Source organism: Squalius cephalus (assembly GCF_949319135.1).
Source record: "Squalius cephalus genome assembly, chromosome: 1".
Taxonomy (NCBI): domain Eukaryota; kingdom Metazoa; phylum Chordata; class Actinopteri; order Cypriniformes; family Leuciscidae; genus Squalius; species Squalius cephalus.
The window spans coordinates 31090777-31109021 of NC_137122.1; the positions used below are offsets into that span (position 1 = coordinate 31090777).

The 18245-nt window shown below is 36.0% G+C and overlaps 1 protein-coding gene across 2 annotated transcripts; it reads right to left on the bottom strand.

The window, feature by feature from the left end:
* Positions 1-1868: 1868 nt before the first annotated feature.
* On the bottom strand, positions 1869-16069 carry LOC307155386 (uncharacterized protein). Of its 2 annotated transcripts, XM_079865983.1 has the most exons (11): positions 12844-16069; positions 10838-10940; positions 10382-10501; positions 10211-10300; positions 7786-7890; positions 5334-7245; positions 5118-5222; positions 4931-4958; positions 3438-3494; positions 3265-3312; positions 1918-2158 (listed from the first exon to the last, which is right to left on the bottom strand). In XM_079865983.1, exons 1-11 carry the CDS (start codon positions 12855-12857, stop codon positions 2047-2049), a joined length of 2694 nt encoding a protein of 897 aa, XP_079722109.1. In that variant the 5' UTR covers positions 12858-16069; the 3' UTR covers positions 1918-2046. The 2 variants fall into 2 exon arrangements, with proteins under 2 accessions (XP_079722108.1, XP_079722109.1); XM_079865982.1 differs by lacking the exon at positions 4931-4958 and having other exon boundaries at positions 1869-2158; positions 12844-16068.
* Between the last annotated feature and the right edge of the window lie 2176 nt (positions 16070-18245).

The following is an 18245-nucleotide window of genomic DNA, read 5'->3' on the forward strand; positions in this document are numbered from 1 at the left end:
GCTATAATTTGTCAAATAAAATCATCCAAAATGTAGTACCACCACAAAACTAAATTGGTGACACTGACACATTGAAAAATGTGCACACACACACACACACACACACACACACACACACACACACACACACACACACACACACACACACGCATACACACACACACGCATACACACACAAGAACATTTGTAAGGCTATAGTGTGTCAAATAAAATAATCCAAAATGCAGTACCACCACAAAACTAAATTGGTGACACTGACACATTGAAAAATGTGCACACACACACACACACACATACTTGTTTTTGCTACTGGGTGGGGACACATGACTACATGCAGCCTGGTGGGAACCACCCTTTCTGAGTGGTCTATAGACAAGGCAGAAACTGATCCACACTCCATTTACAACTGTTATAGCAGCTATCACTTGTAATCTTGAGGCTGAGCCCCAGAAGACTGACCTGAAATTTTACCAACTGCTGGGGACCCCGTCAGGTAGAAGGTCCTGGAGGGGACCTGTGACGTAATGTTTTCATATGCTAATTAATGACATCACTGTGTGTGTTTAAAAGGTTACCAATGGGGACCTCACCCCAAACTTCTTAAATTAACATCATACAGATCAACAGGTGCTCCCAGCTACCACTAAGGTTGCCAACCAGTCCGTACTAACCGGGATATCCCGTATTTTGGGCTTAATTTGTGTCCTGTATGTGCCCTCCCTTGACTGCTAACCAGTGACTGATAAAACTGCAGCAGTGCTGATCACTACACCTGTCATAATGCAGTCACAGCCACCCTCATGCAGAATACTTTATCAAAATCAGAATTGTTATCATAACTGTTTGAGGAAGGCTGTATAATCCACTGACAACTTCTCGCTCCCACCTCACTGTAAGCGATGTTTGCGCTAAGACCAATTCTGCCTGTATTCATTTTAGGAAATCAGTTTTGGCAAATACAAACAATGTGATTATTTTTCTTGAGTACAACATCCAGCCGTGCAAGAAAACATGCAATCTACGTTGGACGCGATTAATAAGGTAAGCCATCTTTCACTAATGTTGTAAAATGGAGAAAGAGAGAAAGAAATAACATTTGAGTTGCATATTCTTTTCCTTGGACCTTAATCTTGAATATAAGCACAACTGTTCCATATTTTTCGTTTCTGCAGTAGGCAAACCTAGCTACCACTAATCACATCCGTATTGCAAATACATTCAAATCCAAATCAATTGCATTCAAATAAATTGTTCTTTGACAAAAGTAGTTCTGACTAAACTTTATTTGTCATTTCTCTTATTTGACAAACATTTTGGCTTTGTGCAGCAGTTGAACAGTAGAAATATTGAACACATTTGACTAAAGTTCTTTTGTCTAAACCGACAATAAAGTTTTTGCAAAAACAAATTATTCCTTTTTTTTTTTTTTTTTTTCAAAAATCATGTTGTGGTGTTAGTTAACTATTTCTTTAACCTAGTCAGAATAACCCAACTATAGTTTGACACATTAATTGTAATGCACAATGGATTTTTTTTCATTGTGCATTCCAATTAATGTGTCAAACTATAGTTGGGTTATTTTTGTTGGGTTACATGATTTTTGAAAGTTGTCAAAAACAGTTATGTTTTTCAAATATACTCTTCAGGTTAAACTCAATTTTCCTTATAACAATTTTTTTTTCAGGAGAAGAGAAGAGAAGAGAAGAGAAGAGAAGAGAAGAGAAGAGAAGAGAAGAGAAGAGAAGAGAAGAGAAGAGAAGAGAAGAGAAGAGAAGAGAAGAGAAGAGAAGTCCAAATGCAAAAACTTTAAAGAGATCTCACTGTACAAATACAAGTGCAAAAATTTCTCGAACAAAAACAGCAAAAAATCTTTTAGCACTTAGTGCTTGACTTTCCTGAACAAGAAAAACTGACCTGAGACATGATTATTTATTTTTTCTTTTCTCACATTCCCTCTTGAATGCTGTGATTCGGTTCTTGATATAGAACTTGACTGATTCCCAGGTTCTGTGTTTGAGTAATACCGGCGCTGACCTGATGCAGTCTTCACACTGCCTTTTCCCCGGTACCCTGCCAGATGTGATGCAGTCCAATAATTTGTTCTCGACTGCCTTCACCTCCTCTTCTGTCCACTTTCTTTTTGGGCATCTTGACACACCTAAAAATGACAGTAATTTTACCTCAACTTTCAAGAGACAGTGTTTCACCTTACCTTAAAAGGCTGAGTGTAGAGTAAAAAACAGAGGTAATGTACACTAGAACATCTGCATTCAATACCAAGTAGAGGAGTACCAGACATTACTCTTGAGACCGATGAGATTTTACTTTCTGTACAATGTAGCTCCTAGCTAGGTCACCAAGACATAGGTTAATAACAAGAAAATTGTACATTTAACTAGATTAACAGGAGCACTTTAAAACAATCTCCATCACAGATTTTTGAAAATGTGTAATGTAGCTGTATGTGAATGTATACTGACCACACATCATCAATAAAGAAAAAGTTGACTCTGTTTAAGTCGTTTTTAGACTGAATCCTATTTCGCAAAGTTCAGAGGCCACAAGGTAACAAATTCGCATAATGTCTGCCTACGTTCTGCATGGACATCCCACAAAACCTTAAAGCCCCAGACACTATGGGTGCTTGTCAATATCATTCCTCGTTTCCTCGGTCCTCCGTTCTCCATCCTATGACCCAGAAACCAATCGAGTTCAGCCATCTTGTAGGACATCTCAATTCTCTAATTGCACCGCGAGGATCGAGGAGTGAGGAGGCTTCCTGAGGAGTCTTGAGCGAGGATACGTGGGTCTATCCTATGCGGAAGTGTTTTATCGACTAAACGTGACACACTCCTCCCCCTTCAGATATAGTAATTTACCTTTATATTTTCCCTTTGCAGTGTAAATAATGTCATATATTTAAACTGTGCATCTTGCTTTGTTAATAATTATTATGAATGCCTTAAATAACTAACTTTAACAACATATGGGCAGATCCCATTAGCGCAGCTGATGACGCTTTGAAGTGACGCTTGAGTGGTCAAGAATATTCCAATATTCCTCCTTTGATTCCTCCGTCCTCATTTCCTTTCCTTAAATCCTTCTCTCGCGAGGAAAGGAAGCAAGGAAAGGGAACGAGGATGCAAAAATAAGAAATGAAAAGCACCCTAGAACTCATTTGTGTGGATAACCAATCACAACAGACTGGGCTGTCTAACCAATCAGAGAGCAGAGCAAGTTAGCAGTGCAGTCCTAACTCTTTACCTGAACTTGAAGGACTCTCTCTCTCCTTTGCCGAGAAGGAACATTCTTCTGGAAGATAAAACAAATAACCATTTCAAAATTTTGCTACACTGTAAACAAAAGCTTCAATAATGATGATTATTAATCATCATTATTGAAAAGAAAAGGTTCCAAAAGAAAAGGTTTGACTTTACCTGTAGATAATGAAGGGGCCTGATGACTCGAAGACTTGCTGCCAACTGAAGATTTCTCTGAAGGGAAGAAAATAAGACTTAAGAACTTTACACCATTATTAGCATCAGACAATGGGATAGTGACCCCCGACATTATCTTCTCAACTTTAAAAGAACTAAGGAAAGGTTTTGAGCAGGGGAGTTGCCAAAGCCTGCTTGAATGCTGTAGGAAATGTTCCAGAAAAAAGTGAAACATCACGTGTGATTGTTGTCACAATGGTAAAAGTTATGGCTAGTAAGAATGGGGTCCAGAGGACATGCAGTAGGATGGGCACAAATCAGTGAGCAAATGATGGAAGTGATGAGCAGGGAACTAGTTACTAACGGTTGCCCTTTTTTTCAGTCAAGAAAAAAAAAACAGCAATTACTACTTTCAGATGGTGCCAATCACCCATGGGTGAGGCTGGTTGAGTGAGCAGGTTTGGTGAATAGAGGACAGTCTGTCCACACATAGCTCTGTCCAGAGCCCAGTGTAGAGCAGAGGTGACCAGTGAGAAGTGGGTGGGAGACAGGATTAGGGTTGGGAATCGAAAATCGATTCCGATTCTGAAATCGGATACTTAAGATAAAGAATCGGATACTTATTATAAAAATAAAATTTCGATTCCTCGTTTCGATTCCTGGGTGCATTTTTTCATCTAGTGATCTGCCAGGACCTTATGTGGTAATGCAAACATCAGTCTACAAGATAAATCGCATTTTATAATGGATGCTCACCCATAGAGGTGGATCTTGTAAGGGTCAGTGGTGTTTATGCACATATCATAAACAGATTTATAATGTATTTACTGTATTTTTCATTGTTTATTTTATAATAAATACAAACAGTAGATATTCAGTCACTTAAGAAAGAGTACTATGAAGTTGTGAAGAATGTCTGAATTAAATAATTTAGGTGCTTAAAATCTGTGTATGGATATACATGTTAAAAAGTTAGAGCAGAGGGTTTTCTTTTAAATTCAAAAGTATAGCTTTAATTTAAAGTCTGTTTGATTTTTTTTTTATAACATGCAGGAGAAAAATAAAAAGGCAAAACAAATGTTTTAGTTAATAAAAAAGGTTAAAAAATAAACACCTTTAGAGGAAATGTCAGGCATAGGGGGCCTTGCAAAATTTACCTGAAAAGAAGGGGGGCCCCTGGTATAAAAAGTTGAGAACCCCTGTAATAAAATAATATGTTGCAAGCAAGCACTGAAAATAAACATGTGTGATATATTAATGTTTGACTTTTGTGGTTGTTTTTTTACTAAACTGGAAATCGATAAGTAGATTCGGAATCGATAAAATTCAAACGATACCCAACCCTAGACAGGATGCAGCAGAAATTAACCATTAGTGGTGGAACAAGACTGTTCTAGGAGGCATACAGTGAACTGAATGAAACCATGTTTAGAGGTGTGACCATTAAACATTCAGTGGCACAGCTTTGGTGAGAATTACACCAAGTTCCTTACCTGCTTTGTGAGTCAGGTGACTGCAGACCTGTTTTAGGTCACATAAGCATATCAGGGACAGCCACAGATACTTTATAATACAAATAGCAAAATCTAAATACTTATTATTAAACCCAACCAAAACACAAACGTAATATGTCACTTGTGGTAAATGAAGGAATTCACATCAAATCACAGATGACCTTACCTATGGATGTTAAAGAGGACTGATGGCGCTTTTTTGGCGGTGGCATTTCACTCTCACTTTCTTCATCCTCACTTTCAGAAGCTTCAGTTTCTACATTCACTTTCTCTGCAAAAAAGAAAATAATGTAGAAAAGCATTTGTTTCCATGCTTCTTTGTAATGGAACTAAACAGTGGCAATATAAAATGTGTAGGAGCAACAATGTCATGTTTTCTTACCATTAGGATCAATGTTCATTTCATCAAGGTTTTTCCCCTTGAATTCTGATACTCTTCCCTGTTCAAGGGCCATCAGCACCTTGCTGATCTTTGCAAGTTGTAACGTTCCTTCAGGTAACCGGTAAAACTTTCTATGGATCCTTATATCATGTCCCATGAAATCCGCTAATTGGTCCAACTCAGTATCTTTCAGATTCAGGACTTTAGAGAGTGTTGCAATGTGTTTTCGCAGCTTTGTGGATGATAAAGTCTTTGGATGTTTGGCTCCACACTGATGGGCAACCTTTCTGATGCAATCTGTGCCTTTGTAGTATGATGTCTCAGTCATGGGTATGGCGAAAAAAAAGAAATTTTCATCCAGTACGCCACAGGCTTGACGACTCTTCACAAGTAGCTCCATGGAATCCAGCATACTTGGGGTCAGGAGTATTGGCACCTTTCTGTCACGCTTGCCTCTTATTTCGACGCGCTGGAAATGTTGACAGAGCTTCTGCTCAACTGCAGATAAAGCATCAGCGACATCTGAATGTAAATCAGATGTGTTTCGGAGAAGATATGAATTCAGCCTCATTTTCGAAACTTCTCCTGCTCTCCTTCGATTAAACACAATTACATCACACAGAGTTACTTGGGCAAGCTTTGTCCAGTTCTTCTGACTTTTTTCAAGTTTGAGGTTTTCTTTGTATAGTTCAGTTTGATTGCTGAGATACATGTGCATTTTTTTAACATCCTCTGTAAAAGGGAGAAGTTCAGGAGAGTTCCACTTTGCTTCGTTAAGCGTCTTCAAGGCTGAGGCAGACACCAATTCATTCCATTTTGTCGAATACATGTGCTGAAACATTTTGACATTTTTTACATCGTTTTCATCTCCTGCGATCATTGCTTCACATTCTGCAATATCGGACATTTTCTTTAGGTTGTGCCCCAGTTTTAACGCCAAAGATGGAATTCCAAAGACCTCATCTTCATCTCTGAATCCTGATGTCTCTTTAACGGCCTTGATAACGTGATGGAAGTTTGCAGGTATGAAAAAGTCTTTTATACTCTGCAGCTTTCCCATTTTCCTCGCACTGACCAACAGCCTACCAGCCTCGCGCATTTTAGTTCTAATGTATTCGTGCTTGGTTTTGTCGTTGCCCATCTTGTTACACAGGTGTTCTCCAAATTTGATGATGCACGTATCACTTTTAACAGCACATGTTACTTCATCTTGCTTCATGTCACTGATCAGCTTCCATAGTTTTTTTGCTACTCCTTCAGGAACAGGCTCAGCATAAGCACAGAGTGCCTGAACTCTGGATTTACCTGGTTTTGTGACCTGGCACTTCCTGGCCAAGTTGCACCTTGACATATGCCTCCAAAGTGCTTTTCTCCTGAACAGCCCTTGGCAGTTTAAACAGTGCATGTAGTCCTTCACATTAACTTGTTTCGCACTGGATTGTTGACGGGGCACCAACACTCCTTTACCAGATTTAAGAACATCTGTGTTGTGTGCACGGTTCCCTTTGTTCCTCAAAAGGTCCAGATTGATCCTCCTTTCTTTAGACCCCTTTGGGTAAGAAAGAGCTTTTGCTACATCCACTTCGTTCTTATGAACTTGGGCCAAGTGTCTTGCCATTTTACAGAATGGTTTGGAGCAGTAAAAGCAATACTGCTTTTTGTTGTACATTCTTTGGCCATATGCAGTCTTTTTTAATTTCATCACTGAAACCTCACTACCGCTGTTACTGTCTAGATTAGCCGTTGTCTCCTTATCTCCAAGTTGAGAACATTCTTTGTCTGCATTATCAATATTGTCAGAAAGACTCTCATATTCTTCTGAATCTGTCTCTGAATTAGGGACATATTCGTCTCCGCTGTCAATGCTGCTTTCATCTGAAGTGGATCTGAGGTTTAGTGAGCTCTTTGTAAGCTGTAAATACCAAATTTATAATAAGTATTAATAAGCATAAATTCACACAATATTGTTTCAGTTGCACGTTTATGTTACCTCATCTAGTTTATGGATTTATTAAAAGGTTAACAATTATAAGCTTAATAAACACCAAAGACTGAATATAAACTCGCCCTGTGTACCTTGAGAAAACTGGTACCAAAAACCTACTCCCCAGTATTATAAATGGAGAAATTCCTATTATTAATCCAAAAATTCCACTTTGCAATAAAGAAACATTAAAACAACTGAAAAAAAAACTACTTTACTAATTCATCTCTAAGTAGTAAGTTACTTCAAGTAACTTAACTCTTCAAATTAAACTCTTTATTCTTTGAAATTGCCATGTACTTAATGTTATGTTTAAGCTTTGACAAAAAGGACCTTATGCATATAAATGCTCATAGACATGATAATAAATGAGACCATTAACAACCTCAGCAATACAACTGATACTGTAGACTAAATGTAAACTTAAGACAAAATGATCAGCACACGCATGTTAGATAAGAAACTTACAAATGTGCTGTCACTCCTCTTTAACTCTGGGATATCACAGGCTCTTGGTGAAACAGAAGAACTGGGCACTTCTAGTATCACTGTATCTGCATCACTGTCCGTGTCCTGGACAAACATACATATAATCAAATATATTTTTATACAGCAATGTTCCATCTCTGACTAAGTTTACATGTGGGGACACCCACTTTTTTACCCACTTCACTGATATTACTCATTCTTAACTTGTTGCAAGAAAACTGTATCTTAAGTATTGCTGCTTTTGCTTTAGAGGAAAATTAAACAATATAAAAGGGATAGGACATAAAAACATAACTGCTAGTCAAGTTGAATTGCAACAAATTAAAAATCAATAAATATAACAAAAAAGCAAGTACTGCGATGTATGGCTGTGTGATATGTAAAACATATTTTATTGACTGTGATATCTTACAATATTGTCTATTCAAGCCCCATCTTTGCCAGAGACAACAAGCACCATAAACACATTAGTTTGGTTGTGCTTTATCTTACAGTAGTCTGTGATTAAGTAAGCTCAATTTATTTAAAGGTTTGCTTTTTTTTTTCATAGACTTTTGTGACTTTTCATAAATTCTGTACTCTGTAGCATGCCCTTCTCAATGTAAATAAACATGCACGTTACACAACATAAATTTGTGTTTATAAAGCATTACATTGTATTTATTTATTTTTTTAAATGGTTTGAGTGACGCATGTGCGTAAGGAATTAAAAGCAAGCAGAATACAAGTGTTTTCTAAAGCTAACTCAGTTTTTAAAACCAAGCTCAGAATCAATAAATAAATTGATTTGTTGAAGAGAGAATTGCAATGGAATGATTTTTAGTTCAGTTCAACAGTTGTCTTTATGATATTGAATTTTAAATATTGAATAAGAGCAAGTTACAAATTAACAACACTAATGTACAGGGGTGCAAACACATGTATGGTCAAAAAAGACAGAGGTAATCGAAGCCCTCGTCCCGCGGCAAATATCCATTGATACTACATTGCCACCATCCCCAACCCACCCCTATAGGCACATAGAGTCAAATGAAATTTAGAAAAACTTCTTGCACTTCTTCTTCTTGCTTTACTGCTACTTCCTGAAAATAATTTCACCTGATGATTTGAATAGCTCTTTTTGTAAAGAATTAATAATTCTAGGATGATTGGGGTAATTGTGTAGGGTAGGCCTAGTGCATCTGCATAGAAACTAATAAACAAAATACAAATATAAATACAATAAAACACAAATACACGAGAAATGTTTTTCAGGTAAATTAACTGTATTAAGTATTAATACAGTTTATCTTTTGACAAAACGTGATTTTTCTCTTTCTCTTTTGTTGTTTGATTAACTTTGGTGACACAAACAGCTGCAGGTATATTGGGTGCTGTCCCTTTAAGACGAATGCACGTATCTAATACCGGTAATGACCAGTCTATGGTAATGACACGCATCCGTTTTATTTTGACTGCGTTTACGGGGAAACTCGTTGAGACGGACACTGGCTTATTTTTTCGTGCACACATGTCTGTTCAAACACAAATAGATAAGAAAGAAAAGGGAATTCGGTGTTCACGAACTTCACGTGCTGTCTGCGACTGCGTGGCTCTGTGCGCCGACAGACCATCCACATTTGGATGTTAAACATAATATATCCTGATACAGCAAAGACAACGTCGGCAGTATTGACGGCAAAATAGGCTGACGGGCAATATTTGAAAATCGATAATTAGGCCTATTTTTTAAATTACAATTATATATGCATTTGTCAAAACCGAGAGACTTTCAAGCATCAAAATGTAATTTATTAATATGTATTTGCGCCTTCTATTTTGTCTGAAAACTTCCAACACTCTTGCGTGTCGCGTGAAAAATAGGCGTCGGTTGCGGTTCTATTTCTAGCACACGGTTTCGGCGCGGCTCGAGAAGTGTGTGTGTCACGCAGGCATTGTGCTCTAACACAAGCTCTAACCAGTTAACATGAGAGCCGACATAAAAACGGACACTCCACGCCACGCAGAGAGAAATGTGATGCAAATTCTGATTCGCTTATTTCCTATTTACTTGTTGGTGGACGCAATCCAGAATTACTGTTGGTTAAATCCCCCCCCCTTAAAAAAAACTCTTCGGATCTGCACGATTCACACAAGTCACCCAAACTGACGTGAAAAAAGCGGGAGGCGCCGAAAAGCGCGCTGTTTGCACCCCTGAATGTAATGAAACTAAGGTTTCATATTAAACATATACTACGTAATGTTTTATATTAAAAGAAAAACAAATGTTAATTTAATTGAGTTTCCTGTATCACAGGCCACTGTCAGATAAAGCGCAACCAAACTGATGTTTGCTTTACGGTGTGTATCGGTGGTGTCATCTCCAGCAGGAGCGGAAAAGGGGCATTATGAAATGAACACTTACCACTGATTTCTTTGTAAACAGTGATTGTTTGGCTAGGAGCTTGGGAACATCTGAAGACACAGAACTGTCTGGATTTTCCTTTGAATCCGCCTGTTCAGGTTAACAGAAATAGTCAGTTGTCAAATTCTTACGATAACTTTGAATTAAAAAATACATAAATAAGTGTTTTACCAAGGATCCTGTTTCACACATCTGTTGTAAGTTAAGTATGTCCTGCTTGAGGGGAGATGGGACCTGATCGTCTGGGGCCTGGGAGGGCATGGTGGGACAAACACTTGATGTTTCTTTTGCCTGAAATAAGAATTGAAAGCACAACTGTAATCATACAAATAATTTAGTTTCACTTTGCAGCTTCACATGCTTTAAGAAGTGTATAGTGGACGTGATATATGATTTTATTTGATATTTAATTGTCTGTCTTAAAGCTATGTCGACAATAGTTTTGTACATATGTTCATATAATCAAAAACAAAATATTTTACATATGAACAAAATTTCTTAACAATACGACGTGAACAACTTAACCGCAATATTATACAGACTAATGTGTCCAATGATTTAGGCTACTTCCATACATGAAATGTAAAAGTAGGTAAATTAAAAATAAGATTAATCAATTAAAATCACCTTCTGTCTAGCTGTTTGTCTCCTGGCACACTCATCATGATGCTTTCTCAGTCTCGTGATGCGACGCTCAAACCTGCTGTTGCTTCGGTTGGGTTTATCTGGTCTGTGCCAAAGGCAAAATAAAATCGTTAACACATACTGTACACCTCATTAACTCACAATTAGGCCACATGTGCACATACGCACAGATGTGCCTTCAGGTTAATCTTTTCAAATAGACCTATTACAGTACGGTCAGACTGCACTAACATTTATGTACTCGGTACATGACCGCGGTAAAGTTAGCTTGATGTTTGACATTCATTAGACATTCGGTTTCATACCAATTAAACTGTTTGCGGCCTTTATGTTTTTAGCTCAAATTTAGTCAGATGGACATAAATATATGTCCTTTATGTTGCACAAGGCTTAATTTCAAAAAAAAAAAAAAAAAAAAAAGAATTAACCATCTAACTTAATTAAACAATTAAACTACATGATATTATACTATAAAACCAATACTAAAATGTTCAGAAAAACTTCCCTGTAAATGCACAAGACTCTGTTTTTGGAATTAGCACTTTATGGGTTTTATAATAATTTTACAACTTTTAATGTATAAAATAATATGAATTAATTAAACAACAGACAGCTCCTTTTGAGATAAAGGTATCAAATCAACTGTAAAAAGCTCTAAATATTATCCCCTGTCATGCACAAAGCTTGTTTTTTTTTTTTTTTCAGAATATTCCTTTGTTTTTATATACAGTTCTGAATCTGTATTTTTGATATTTAACATACTGTGCCCACTTAAAATATAAAGTAATTTTTACAGTTGATAAATTATAAAATAATGTTTGTACTTTTTTTTTTTGTTACTTTTATACATAAAGGTATGCCTCAGTGACAGCTCTGTACCTTTTATGTGAGAGTGTAGGAGCCTAATAAATAAATGTAATTTAAATTAATAAAAAAAAAAAATAGAACACTTAGAAGCTTTTGCATCTCAGCTCTTCACATACATGTAACCCATTTAAATCCAATAAATTCACCAATTTTGGCCTGAATGTAGCAATAAAGTGAAAATTCCATATTAGTATATTTGTAATCATATTTTGTAATTGCAATTTTTACCTTTCTTATTGTTGTATTATATTTTTATTTTATTTTATTTCATTTGAATTGTTGTTTTGAAACCTTTATTTCAAACTGTGTCAGAGTTTAATGAAATTAAGTGGGTACAGAATATTAAACATCAAAAATACAGTTTCAGTACTGTATATAAAAACAATAAAGGATTCTGAAAAAAAAAACAAGTCTTGTGCATGACAGGTGATAATATTTAGAGATTTTTACAGTTATTTGATACCTTTATCTCAAACGGTGTCAGAGTTTAATGAATTTAAGTGGGTAACGTAGCCTATATTAAACATCAAAAATAGTTTCAGTACTGCATAAAAACAATAAAGGGATTTTCTGAACAAATAAGCCTTGTGCATGACAGGAGATAATATTTAGAGATTTTTACAGTTGATTTGATACCTTTATCTCAAAAGGTGCTAGTGAAGTTATATTAGGCTATTTCATACATTAAAAAGTGTAAAATTATTATAAATTAATAATTAAGGTTAATTTATTTATTTATTTTTAATTAAGCCTTGTGCAACATAAAGGACATATATTTAACGTTATGTCCATCTTACTAAATTTGAGCTAAAAACATAAAGGCCGCAAACAGTTTAATTGGTATGAAACCGAATGTCTAATGAATGTCAAACATCAAACTAACTTTACCACGGTACATTGCTGCCTAAAACTATTATTTTACCGAATAATCATGCAAATCCGAACGTAAATTACCACAAACCAACACGCTTGTTAGTTATAACCTTGGCCCGGCTAATTGCCTAATGACACCTTAATTAGAAGCAGTACTTTACTCTGTTTAATGATCTACCTCATCATAGTACGACTATAAACAGAATTCAAATTTACCATGATATTAATTTTTCTATTACAAGTCTTACCTTAATTTGTCCATGATGCGTCCGTAGATGTTGTCCGCGTCGTCGTCGTCTCAAAATGGCTGGTAATTGATTCCGCGCACTTCAGCTAGTTATGAATAAAGATGGCTGCCGCGCGATCGCAGACGAGAGGGGGAGGGGTGGTCGCGATGGGGACTGGCTATGTCCGGTGAACACACACTTCTGGAGATTTCCATCAGGCAGCTAGGCTACTGACGCTCTGTCGTCGGTGCTCTTTTGTTTACACCCTTACATTGGCAAGTTGATTATGTTCAGGGATTAGTAGCATTTCAAATATATGTATTTAAAATACAAAATACTATTTTGTTTTTAAATAACTTATTTTAATTTAAATACATTTAAACTTACTATTTTTGTATTGTCAAAATAAAAAAGATTAAATGTATTTAAATACAAATGACATTTTTCTAAAGATACTTAAAAGCTACAAATTACAAGTTGAAGCATATTTAAAATACATGTAAATACCAAGATTAAATATAGGCCTATTTACACGCAAAAGCATTTAAAAACAAAATAGAAATTTGCATTTCAAATAAATGTATTTGAAATACTGCCCAGCTCTGATTATGTTTTATGCCTGATCCAAAACAAGGCAATGAGATCTGTGATCTTTTGCATACATTCCTTTTTCAAAATTGGAAAAAAAAGTTGGATTTTATTTTTATTCAAATTTGTATTTTTAAATGTTATGCTGAATACCAAAATTTAAATAGATTTAAATCAATTTAAACTATACATTTTATGGACACAAAATATTGTTTTTATATTTAATGACATGGGCCCTGCAGAACACCTCAATAACACAATGGCCCGGTTTCACAGACAGGGCTTAGACTAAGCCAGGATTAGACCATAGATCAATTAGGACATTTAAGTAATTTTTATAAACATGCTTAGAAAAAAACATTACCGATGTGCATCTTAAAACTAAAAAGGCACTGATATATTTTTAAGATCAGTCAGTGCAAGTTTATTTCAGTGGAAACAGCTCAGACTTACATTTTAGTCTAGGACTAGTCTTAAGCCCTGTCTGTGAAACCAGGGGTATGACTGTACCCTCCTGCTCCTGTAAAACAGTCGGATACACAAGCCAAATACTGTCACTATACTGAACCCAACATCCCCTGCAGCCATGTGGAACTCTCTTAAAAGCACTTAATGTGAAAATGCTTAGGCCCGGTTTCATAGACGTTACTGAGCTTAAGCCAGGACTAGGCCTTAGTTAAATTAAGATATTTAGGCAACTTTTACAAGAATGAAACATTACTGTATCTTGATATAGAACTATGACACTGACGTATTTTAAGATGCAAGATATTTTCAGTTGAGACGGCTCAAACATGCATTTTAGTCTGGGACTGACTTAAAGGAATAGTTACCTAAAAATGAAAATTCTGTCATCATTTACTCTCCCTCGAGTAGTTCCAAACTTGTATGAATTTATTTGTTCTGCCCGACACAAGGGAAGATAATTTGAAGAAAGTTTGTAAGCAGGCTGTTTGGGTCACCACTTCTGTATTAGAAAAAAAAAAAAAAAGGCCTACTATTTGCAGGTCTTCAAATTTGGAAATTAAAACCCCAGATGAATACTACCACAACATATCACACCGTGTCATTATTTATTTATCAAAAATAAAACCAAAAGACGTGTGACAAAGTTAGGACACTGTTAACATAGGAATTAACGGATGACCAGGAAGTGAGCACCACTATAAAAGCAGATGTTCAGGCAGTTTGAGTGTCTGGAGCCTTCAGGTGTGTGCACTGTCAGCTCTGTCAGCTTGGACATTTTCTAGAGTCCTAGTTGTTCCAATCGTCTTCCATTATGGATAATGCTTCTGTCAACCTTCAATGCAGCAGATTTGTTTCTGAACTCTTCCCTAGATCATTGCCTTAACGCAAGTCTGTCACTGAGCTCTACAGGCAGTTATCTTGGTTTTTGCTCTGATATGCATTTTCAGCTGTTAGACCTTTTCTGAGAGGTGTGTGCCTTTCTAAATCAGACTCATTCAAATGAATTTGCCACAGTTTAACTTCACTCCAAGTGTAGGAACATCGAGAAGCAATATGGATGCTCCTGAGATAAATTTCCAGTGTCCCAGAAAAGGGTACTTTTTACATACTTATGCAGCGGGATCTTTTCAGTTTTTTATTTCTAATAAATTTGCAAAGTTGTTACAAACCTGTTTTGTGCTTTGTCATTATGGTGTTTGAGACGTAGATTGATATGGAAAAAAAAAGTAATTTAAAGCAGTTTAACATAAGGCTGCAACAAAACAAAATGTGGAAAAAAAATGAAGGGGTATGAATAATTTCGCAAGGCACTGTATATTAGAATAGAGTTGATCTCATTCATTTCCGCTGGCCAAAAAATATTTTGACTGTTTTAAACAATTCAAATTAAAGTAACTTTATGAAGTTTTATGATAAGGTGTTAGCTATTTTAGTGTAAAAACGAATAAGCCTATATATTGCAGTGTGAATATACTGTAATTGTCTGACTCTGCGGCGGCTGCAAAACGCATTCTCATCCCCAAATCGTCACTTTCAAACATTCTTCAATATCCGACGCACAAAGCACCCTTTAGCGTCCATATGAGACGCTTCGGTTATGGGTAGGTTTAGGCGTCATATAACTGACGCTTTCGAAAGTTCGTCAATATCCGACGCACAAAGCACCCTTAGCGTCAATATGAGACGCTTCGGTTATGGGTAGGTTTAGGTCTGTGGTAGGGTTATGCGTCTCATATGGACGCTAAAGGGTGCTTTGTGCGTCGGATATTGAAGAAATTTTGAAAGCGTCAGTATATGACGACTTGGGATGAGAACGGGCTGGCGTATCACAAAGTGTTTTAAAAAGGAAATGTGCAAATCTTACCATTTTCAAAGACAGTAGCATTATTCATAATGTTGTGGAGATGCCTTCACACATCAATAGCACTTCTATGCAGCTGTGGTTGTACAGTAAGCTATTATCATTGGTCCTTGTATTCATTGATACCGGACAATGGACCATTTGACCACCGAATCTAGCAGTATCCACCTTAATATCGAAATAAGTGTGGAATATTGACCATTGTTCTCACTAAAAAGTATGTTCTCATAACATAAGATGTGCAGTTTAGAATAAAGATGAATTATTGTGCATCTACAACACTCCTTGCTGTCATTAAAAGAGGAAAAGTGATCAAGCTCATCCACTACAGTATGTATAGGCTATGTCTAAATTCATAGAATTTTGATTTAATTAAAAAAATTCATAGATTTTTTTATTTAATGTAAATATGTATATTGACATGAAAACAGTTGCTTACAAATTTTTTCATTACTTTTCTCACTTCTGGAAAAGTCTACATGCAATACAACAATATAATTATATTGTTATATCTAACAATATAATTTATATTATTTTTTAATTATTAAATAATATTGTTTAAGAGAAATTAGCTGGTATATTTATTAATCATTGTTAAAATAAAACAACATTTTCCATTTTTAATTTGTGGTTTAAAAAAGGAATGAATGCAAACGTATAAGGACCCACTGATTATGTCAGAGATCACAGAAGATAAAGATCACAGAAGAAACACCTAAGATATTGCATTTGGATATGTTTAAACATGTCAGAGCATATTTAAAAAAAAAAAAAAAAACACACACAGTTGTTCCAATGTTGACCACAGGGGGCGCTCTCTCAAACACACTTTATACACAGACACAATTTTTGTCCGATAAACCGACCCCGTAGGGACCAATTGGCATTTCGAGGGAAACACTGCCACCTATGTTAAAATGGCCATTTCTATCGTTTTCAATGGGTGTGCCTGTGGGGACCTGGAATCAGGTCCCCACCGCTCATGAGGTCCCCACGGGTTTGGTGTGCAAACAGGTCCAAGTCCCAACCGGGATATAAAAACAAGTACACACACACACACACACACACACACACACACACACACACACACACACACGCATACACACACACACGCATACACACACAGGAAGATTTGTAAGGCTATAGTGTGTCAAATAAAATCATCCAAAATGCAGTACCACCACAAAACTAAATTGGTGACACTGACACATTGAAAAATGTGCACAAACACACACACACACACACACACACACACACACACACACACACAGGAACATTTGTAAGGCTATAATTTGTCAAATAAAATCATCCAAAATGCAGTACCACCACAAAAATAAATTGGTGATACTGACACATTGAAAATGTAACACACACACACACACACACACACACACACACACACACACACACACACACACACACACGCATACACACACAGGAACATTTGTAAGGCTATAATGTGTCAAATAAAATCATCCAAAATGCGGAACCACTACAAATATAAAGTGGTGTGGTGACACTGGCTCATCGACAATGTGTACTCACACACTCTCTCTCTCTTTATCTCTCAGACACACACACACACACACACACACACACACACACAATTGAGTGTGTCTAGAATCTAGAATTAGATTAAAAATAAATGATTGAAATAAATGATAAAATCTTAAGACTCCAACATTTCTCTTTATAACATTTTGTTCAGGTTTGATTCTAATCATAATGTAACATTATTGAAAAACTGGGGGGTTTTTTTGGTACAAAAAATGCTAAACTTTGACAAAAATATTTTATTTTTGTTATAATTGTGATTTTATAATATTTAGATATGAATCCAACTGAATCCAACTTGTGAAAAGATATCTTTCAGGTAGTCTAATAGCAAATAGCATATACTGGAGCTCTATAGCCATCTAGTGGTTAAAATTATTATTTTTTATTTTAAAACTGCATTTTCCAAAAAATGGGCATAAATGTTACATTAAACCATTTAAAATCATCCATGTTATCCCCATGAATGAAAGTTAGAAATCTGGGTCTTTTATAAAGTGAATTTTACATCAAATGCTGTTTTTTTGTAAAAAGGCTATTTAAATATTTATTTATTTATTTATTTATAGAAATTTAAAAAATATCATAAATTCTCCAAAAACTGCACAAATGTTGAGTAAAAACATTAACAAACAGAATAAAATTACATTTGTAAAAAAAAAAACTATTATCTTGTTACAAAATTAAATGTTATTGTCTGGGGTCTCTAGAGACCCCAAAGAACTCAAGTGTAGACATAAAAAAAGACCATCAGAGGGTTAAGCCAGCGCAAATACCTGTGTTTACATCCTGTTTTTCGGTTGAAGTCCAAAGTAGTCGATTGCCGAGTTCACACGCATAGGTTTAGTACCTATGATCACGCGCGTGAACTCGGCAATCGACTACTTTGGACTTCAACCGAAAAACAGGAAAAATCACTCGTGTTCACTCTGAAGGAATCACTCACATTTTC